This window comes from Chrysochloris asiatica, unplaced genomic scaffold (genome assembly GCF_000296735.1).
Source record: "Chrysochloris asiatica unplaced genomic scaffold, ChrAsi1.0 scaffold00029, whole genome shotgun sequence".
NCBI classification, from domain to species: Eukaryota; Metazoa; Chordata; class Mammalia; order Afrosoricida; family Chrysochloridae; genus Chrysochloris; species Chrysochloris asiatica.
The window spans coordinates 2358387-2367503 of record NW_006408547.1 but is presented as its reverse complement, the minus strand read 5'-3'; the positions used below and the strand labels follow the sequence as shown (position 1 = coordinate 2367503).

Below are 9117 nucleotides of genomic sequence, written 5' to 3'. Positions count from 1 at the left end.
TTCTGTTGTGCATAGGGTCGCTATGAGTCTGTCCCAACATGATGGGACCTAACAATAACAACATGAATATGTTGCTCCTTGTTAGTTTAACATATTTCCCTTACTCACCATAATGTTTAGTCTTTCTTTTGTTAAAGGCGGATCACTGATGGCACAGTGGTTAAGCACTGGACTGTTAACTGTAAGACAGGAGATTTATACTGTCAGTTGTTTGGAGTAGAAACTTGAGGCTGTCTGCTCCCAAAAGACTTGCAGTCTCGGATACCCTCAGTAGCAGTTCCTCTTTGTTTTGTTGGGTTGCTTAGGTGTCTGAATTGACTCCGTGGCTGTGGATTTTTGTCAGAGCTGTTCATCTCTGTCTTCCTCTCTTGATTATAAATTTCTTAAAAGAAGAAGTCATGTCTTACTCCTCTTAATACCCAGTACATTAAGCCGTTAGTAATCACTCATAATCATTGTTTGAATAAGTAAACTAAGCATGTTGTTCATGGAATACAAATTCTATGGATAATGTAAGTCAGGGAATGCACTTGATTTACAGTATGAAACAAACTACTGTTTGAATTTATATCCTTCAATAAATTATCAACTCATAAGGTACCTTCAAGTGGGATACAAATTAATTTTCAGCCTAGAATAGAAGCATTTCTTAATATTGCCTTCCATTTTATTATTATTAACAACTATAAGCACACGAATTCCTTTGTATTAGAAAGCTTTACTCTCAAATATAATCCATAGCATTTCACAATATGAACTTTCAGGTAGCTGACCTATAAGGAAATTAGATTTTTTTTCTTCTGGAACTCTGAAAAGAGGAGATGATATCGCCAGTCTTTTAGCTCACATTTCTTATCTTCTAACACCAGGTAGCCATACTGCAGCTCCACAAGCCTAACAGCTGAGTATTCATGAAAGGCAATGCAGTAGATGAAAACAAATTAAGGTGGTTTATGCCACAGCAGCTGAAGAGGACACGTGCATTTTTGGTCTCTAGGTACCAGAAATACATTTGCGGAGTATTATGGGCTTACACACAAGCTCTTCTGTGACTTTTAGGACACATAATCCCTGTCCAGTGAGATTTCTTTTATGCAAGTAGATTTTTTGGCCATTCAGCTATTGCTCGTGAACACTCACTTTTCTGCTGGTAATATCCTTGTTGAAAATACAGCATTCTGATAATTTTATGTGAATTATATTTGGAACTCATACTCTTTTCCTTTGGATATAATAAATATTCAACCTAAATGATACAGAGAAAGTATAATTGCCCTCAATAAGTTCTGACATACTTATGAGGTCAAATTATGTGTTGGAAAATTCCTTTAGTCATTTCTACAATGAGGGAGAGCTAATTTCTGTATGTGTGCATGTGTGTGTGTGTGTACAGTGACCTCATTAATACCTCAAGGAGGCCTATATTGTTCTTGATGATGCTGAGGTCAAGTGACAATAATAACATACCTCACACTTTCCTGACTGAACAAAACACTTTGTAGGATAGTCAGAATATAGATCCTGGTGTGGTACTGTAGGATAAGCACTGGATCACAAGGTCAGTTCCAATCTCAAGATCAGTGGTTCAAACTCAACAACCCCTCCTTGTAAACCCTATATAGGGGCACTGTAAGTCAGGACTTTTTGGCTCTAAAATACTATCAAGGAAATAGAGCTTTTATCTTAGGCTAAGTCCATCTTTTCGTTATCTTGGCCTTTATTTCATGGAATTCCCAAACCTGAGAATTCAATACGTGTTTGCATTCTACTGCAGCCTATAAATTGATTGCAATTGTCAACTTTTACCAGCTAGCATCATAATTGTCATTAAGAAATATTTGTTGTTGTTGTTAGGTGCCATTGAGTATGTACCGATTCATAGTGACCTTATACACAACAGAACGAAACACTGCCCATGACTGTGCCAACCTCACAATTGTTTTCATGTTTAAGCCCATTGCTGCTGCCACTGTGCCAATCCATCTCTTTGGGAGTCTTCCTCTTTTTCACTGACCTTCGAGTTTACCTAACATGATATCCTTCTTTAGGGACTGGTCCATCTTGAGAATATGTCCGAAGTATGAGAGACAACGTCTCATCAGTTTGGATTCTAAGGAGCATTCTGGCTGTACTTCTTCCAACACAGATTTGTTTGTTTCTTTGGCAGCCCTTGGTACTTTTAATATTCTCTTCCAACATGATAACTCAAATGCATCAATTTTACTGCAATCTTCCATATTCACTGTTCAACTTTCACATGCATATGAAGTTATTGAAAATAGCATGGCTTGGGTCAGGCCCACCTTAGTCCTTAAACTGATATTTTCGCTCTTGAATACTTTAAAAGAGAATTTGTGCAGCAGATGTGCCTAATGCAATGTGCTATTTGATTTCTTGACACTAATGTGTACAGAGGACTTGTGGTGTGACACTATAGGTTCAGCAATGGACTGTGAACCGCAAGGCCAGCAATTCAAATCTACCAACTTCTCCTTGGGAACCCTATATGGGATCGCTATGAGTTTGAACTTACTCAAGACACTTAACAACAGTAACAACAATGTATACAGAACACATGAGTCAGAGATGCATATATATCATATATATGAAGGAAATACATATAGTACTTGGACTCACTAAAGACCTTTGAGGAAAGAACATGAGTTCATTGGCTTTTGTTGAAAGGCTCTAGGTTTTTATTCTTGGATTCCAACATGGTCATCTCTCAGTGCCTTGAAAATAAAAAATTTTAAATTATGACAGGTATGTTTGAATTCTTTAAGCTGCTTGGCATGACAACAGCAGTTAGAAGTACTTCTCTTTTAAGGAGTCACATGCCTTAAATATAACTGAAACAATTTGATAGATGAGTACTATAAAAAGAAAATTAAGTTTTTTTTTCTCCTGTATGCCTTTATATAATGAAATGTGATTCACTATAAAAACAGGTTGCTTTGAGCACAAGAATGTGTGGTCACCTATTTAAAACATTAAATAGCCTGTGTAAAATATTTTTTTTAAGATAAAATGCAAAGATTTACAGAATTAAGAAAAGGATGGTTCAGTAGTATTTACTAACCAATGATCTCCTTTTAACTTAGGCTCATTATTTTATCTTTTTCCATATTGAATAATTATACTTGCAGAATTGTTGTTCTCACCTGTTCCTGATCTGTTGAAGTAAGATTTTGGTTTTCGCTGATCAATCTGATAGTAATCAATAAACTGAAGATCCAAGTCCTCACTGTCCTGTGTGACATCCGCTACCCGAGATAACTCTGAGCGGGAATTGTAAGTTGCATGAAAGCCTGAATCTGATGCTAATGCCTCCATTCTTTTCCTCCTTAGGCATTTATGTCCATGTTCCAGATCCTCACCCAGGAAGGATGGGTAGATGTCATGGACCAAACTCTTAATGCTGTGGGACATATGTGGGCCCCTCTTGTTGCCATCTATTTCATTCTCTACCATCTCTTTGCCACTCTGGTGAGTTTAGTATTTATTTTTTATTTTATCTTAGAATTCACAATGGCATAAGCATCAACAGGTATGTGGTCTGTTGTCAATTTCAGGCAGAGAACAAATACAGAGTAGTTCATTTGGATGAAAGGATATGTATTGAATTTTTTTTTTTTATTTGAAAGCTATGTGAGGAACCAGATTTTGGATGTGTGAAGTGAGAAGTCGTCCTTCATCAGATACAAGGGTTTGCATGAGAGAAAATAAGACTAAACAAAGCTGAAATCCCACACTCACGCACCAACTTAAGAATCCCTAAGCATTCTCACCCCTTATGATCTAAGGATCAGAACAGAACTTGATTTTTTATTATTTTTTATGGTGTAGAGATACTCGTTTCCATTTGACTACACCCTCTTCACAGCTGTAATTAAACTGAAGACAGACCCTGGAGACCTCAGGGGGCAGTCAGTTAATCAGAAATCAGCACACTGCCTTGATGCAACTGAAAGAAACACGTGGGAGGAAAGGGAAAAATAAAAACACATAGCTGCAAATATTGTAATAACAGATAAAGCTGCATATGAAATCCAATGGAAACTGACATCTATAATGCAAGCACAGTCATGGATGTATTTCTGTTAGAAGGAGTGTGGGAAAGCGTCTTGAAATGTGGCTTATGATATGTTAAGGGTTGTGATTCTCAAGTCTTTGTAGGGTCAAGTGTACATCTCCATTTTCTAAGTGTCATATACAAGAAACAAACTTAAACTCTAATATTGTGTTAAAACGTACAGGATAAGGATTTGAAATGTCATCGAAAACAGAGGAAACATAACAACAGCTTTTCCTGATCTGTTGAAGTACGATTTTGCTATTATTTATTGAATGCCAAATTGTTTCAGAGACTATTTCTAATCTTCACAGCAACTAAGTTATCCAATATTCCCATTTTACAGATGATGACACTGAGGCTCAGATGAGTTAAGTAATTTGCCCAATGTCACAGAGTGTAAAGGCAAGAGCCAGAACCTCTTTAAGGTTTATCTGATCCCAGAGTCTGTAGTCTTGTTGCTATTTATTGCTGCTTCCCTAGATGATAAAGTTTCAAGTTGTCGCTGGGAATGTCTTCATCAACTGCAGCCTCTGCGCAAGAGTCAGTGAGATAAATCCAACCACATATGACCTTTAAGGTCCCTTCTAGATCTAAATAGCTATGACTCAAAAACTGCTTGAGAAACAGATTTGTTAACATACAGGTTGCATGTGCTTTGGGGAAAAGCTTTCAAAAATTAGGTCACATCCATGAAAAATATTATGGGAATATATTGTTATGAAACAATTCCTGGTGTGGCACTGTAGGATCAGCACTGGACCGCAAGGTCTCTTTGAACTGCACGGTTAGCAGTTCACACTCACCAGCCCCTCCTCAGAAACCCTATACAGGGTAGCTATGAGCAGGAACCAACCTGAAGGCACCTAACCACAACGACAATATTGTTATGTAAAGTTCTGGCTTCAAGAGGTTGACTTACATAGGACCAGTCTTAGCATTGGGCAGTGAGAATGCGGAGTTGACTTTCTTGGACAGATTGGACTATCCTGGTGCTTACCACTGTTTGCAATCTATTAGCCCAAGGTCTTTGCTTCCTGCCTTCAGGGACCTGTAGGTTTATGTGATTCACTCATTTCACTAATAAATTGATTATGAATTCATTAAAAGACTGTTGATTGTGGATCATCTGCAGGATAGGTTTTATTGAGGCCATCAATGTATAGGAGTAATAGCTAATATTTTCTGTCAAAACAATATAATTTTTTGTTCTACTTTTTGAAGAATTTTCACATTCTAATATACAGTTGATTCATAAGTTGGAGAATCAGAAAATATGAGAGCTGCAAATTTATAATGATCTAGCCTAGTAAGTTACTGAGCAAGTAATATTTTAAATATATGTATATATAAGTAAAAGGATCACTTATATAATAAACTAAATTAATAAAGCTAGTTCATAGCCTTCTTGGGCACTTTAAATCTTTATCATTGAGCCCATTATATAGATTGATTGCAGACCACTTGAGCACACTGAAGTAGTTTGGCATTTAGCTGAGACTTTAAGAATGCAAAAAGCAATTTGAAGATCTATATCCAGTTCCATCCATTCATTTTATTTAACATACAAATGACATGTTATTTTTTTCACTGCAATTTTCAAAAAAAGAATTCTAAGTTGCAACTCAAAATTGAAATCACTTTTAGTTGTTGATGTTTGTCAACATTTTGAAAAATCTGTAAATTAGTTGAGAATTACAGTCAGCAAGGGCCGTTTGGTAAATCTGGTATAGTATTATAAGAGTACACACTTGGAGTCCAAAATTCTAGAGTCAGGTTCTAGGCCTCCTGGCCACTGGATATATGATGTTGGGAGAAGTAGGCAACCTCCCTGATCTCCATGCCAGGTTCTATCTGAAAATGAGGGCAGCAATGCTCATTGCATATAGTTTCCAAGGTTGTCACGTATGTGTGTGAGTTAAGTTTATATTCTTGAGGATGTTGTAGACATGGTATAAGAAGATGACAATAGATCTCACTAAAGCTAATAAGTTCTTGTAAGTTTGCATAAGGCTTTGTGTGCTATTAAGGCTATAGATTAATAGATGCTCAAATGCCGTTATGTTCATTCAGATGTGTTGAGTTTATTGAAACCAACCCTCTTGACCAGTGTGAACTGTCATTTATGCCTCTCCTTGGACCCGTTCTTCTCATTCTCTTCTTTCATTTCCTCTTCACACCCTTTCCTCAGGCAACAACTTGGTTTTCAGACTCCAGTTTCTAGTTTTTAGAGTGCACTTCATCAAATTCAACATTCTAAAAAGACTCCTACTTTGTGTAACACTCGGTGGAAAAAAATGACTTCAGATAAATTAAATTATGTGTTGTAAGTCATAAAACGCACCAAATTTAGAGTTGTTGAAATGTGAAAAATACATAGTGAAATCAGCCAAATGTAGTCATTCCCCACACATTTATGTGTCCATAAAAATAATATTTTTAATTTAAGGATGCCATCTAAATGCATTATTTAACTATTAAGTTTTAGAATTAATATTAATTTTTCAGTTTGAAAAGCACTGCTCCTGCACCTTAATGGTCAGTCCTTGGTACATACAGCTTCTCCCTCTAAAATCATCCGGCTTGCTGAGCCCCCGACACATATGACCATGCGTGACCTTCCTGAAAACCAGGACAAGGAAGGAGTTTCAGAATAAATCATATCAAACTCGTCGCCTACTCTGCAGTTCAATTTTTCACCAAAAATTGTTTTGGAGATCTCTTTATTTTACTGTTATTCTTCAGTGCTGTCTAGGTAGTGCTGTCTCATAATGACGCTGTATACGATTTCCAAGGAGCTACTGATGTGTTTGAACCACCAACCTAGTGGTTAGCAGTCCAGTGATTATCCTACAATACCACACAGGACTACCTTTATCTTAAGTGTTGTTGTTGTTCAGTGCAATGGAGTCAGTACCAACTCATAGTGACTCAGAGATCCTCTATAAGGTCTCCAAGAAAGGACTGATGGGGTTATCAATTGGCAGTCCAGTGCTTATCCTACAGCATCACACCAACACTCCTATATCTTAATGTTGTTGTTGTTGTTAAGTGCCATCAAGTCAGTTCCAAATCATAGCAACCTTGTATAGAGTTTCCAAGGAGCCATTGATGGGTATGAACTTCCAACCTTGCAGTCCAGTGCTTATTTTACTGTGCCACACCACAACTTTTCCTTTTTCTTACTATTACGAATCGGGCTGCGAACCTTAAGGTCAGCAGTTCGAAACTTCCAGCCGCTCCGTGGGAGAAAGATGAGGCTTTCTATTCCCTTAAAGACTTACACCCTTGGAAACCCTGTACAGGGTCGCTATGGGTCGGAACCGACTCAGTGGCACTTCACAACAACAAACAACAACTGTTTTAAAATTGGGAAAGATGTGAGAATACTGAAAGTGCCATGGACTGCCAAAAGAACCAATAGATCTGTTTTGGAATAAGTGCAGCCAGAGTGCTCCTTGGAGGCCAAGATGGCTAAGCTTCGTCTCGCATACTTTGGACGTATTGTCCAGAGGAAACAATCGTTGGAGAAGGATGTCATGCTGGGTAAGGTGGAGGATCAGAGAAAAAGAGGAAGACCCCTAATGAGATGGATTGGCCAGGTGGCATCATTGATGGCGTCAAGTGTGGCAGCGGTAGTGAGGTTGGCCCAGGATCAGACATTGTTTCATTCTCCTGTGCATGGGGTCGCTATGAGTCGGTTCCGACTCGATGGGACCTGACAACAACAACAACTGTTGTTAAGTGTTGTTACATCGGTTCCAAGTCATAGCAACCCTGTCTAGGGTTTCCAAGGAGCAGCTGGTGGGTTTGAACTGCTGATCTTGCTGTATCTTAATATTCTCCTGGAAAAAAATGAATTAATAAATAAATAAAAGTCCAAACCTCTTACTATGGAGTCAAGTCTGGCTCACAGTGTCCCCATGTGTGTCAGTGTAGAACTGTGCTCCACGACATTTTCAGTTCCTGATATTTGAAGTGCATCACCAGGCATTTCTTCCACTGTACCTCTTGGTGAACTCCTGCTCTTCCATCCTTCAGTTCTCAGTTGATTTATTTAACCTTTGCACCACCCAGGAAAGCCCTGGTCTTAACACACATAATTCTAACTCACTTGCAACTGTCTCCGTTGATTGAATAAGCCATTTATTTATTTATTTTTAAAGTTTGTAATGTGATTTGGGTGAATCTTTACAGGGCAGATCATCAGTTTTACATTCAACAAATCATATGCTTTGTTTCATTACAATGATTACAATCCCCTCCATGTACCATCAAATAGTAAACATTATTTCTCTCTATTCATTTTAGCTCTTTAAAAACTTTTCTTTATTTTTTTAAACAATCACACATATATAATAATTTACACCACAAAGGGCACATTCTGCAAGTCAGTGTCCTGGCCACCTGCATACAGTCCCTCTCTTTCCATGAATCTAGAGTTCTCAGCTGCTCCCTTTCTCCATGTCCCCATCTCTGCCTCCATCTCTGGTGTCACTGCTTCTCTGGATAAGGTCCTGCATTCGGCTGTGCTCTTCTCCCTTGATGGTTCTAGGGTCCTCTGTTTCGGGACTGTAAGATTAACTACTCCCCCATTTTTGTTACAAAACTTCTATCTTTACGATTGTGACCGTCGCAATTAGTCATGATAACAACTATTCACTATTGAATCATAAGAATCTTATCCGCATCTCTTTTTACCAGACCCATCTAGACAAGATGAAATCTATTCAGTGGGCGTTCTTTCTTCCCCCACTCTCGAACTAAACTCCCTCTTGAAACCTTGTAAGCGAATCACTGTGTGGCTTTATCGCTCCCTTATTTTAGGTAGCCAATGTCTAAATTGCTCATCCCTATCTATCCTGTATACAAGCATTGATACTTCATGTGAAGACTCCTTTCCTCTCTCTTGATATTTGGAGCTACTATATATACTGCTGTACAAGACCTTTTCAAAGTGTTGAAGAGCAAAGATGTCAGCTTGAGGACTAAGGTGCGCCTGACCCAAGCCATGGTATTCTCAATAACCTCATATGCATGCAAAA

At 38.1% G+C, this 9117-nt stretch overlaps 1 protein-coding gene across 1 annotated transcript in view; it reads left to right on the top strand.

Moving 5' to 3' along the window:
• The window catches only part of NALCN (sodium leak channel, non-selective), a 535846-nt gene that overhangs the window by 314743 nt on the left and 211986 nt on the right, over positions 1-9117 (top strand). Inside the window, exon 13 of the mRNA XM_006846666.1 lies at positions 3349-3486. Coding sequence (XP_006846729.1) covers positions 3349-3486 — 138 coding nt within the window. The remainder of the gene's footprint in view (positions 1-3348; positions 3487-9117) is intronic.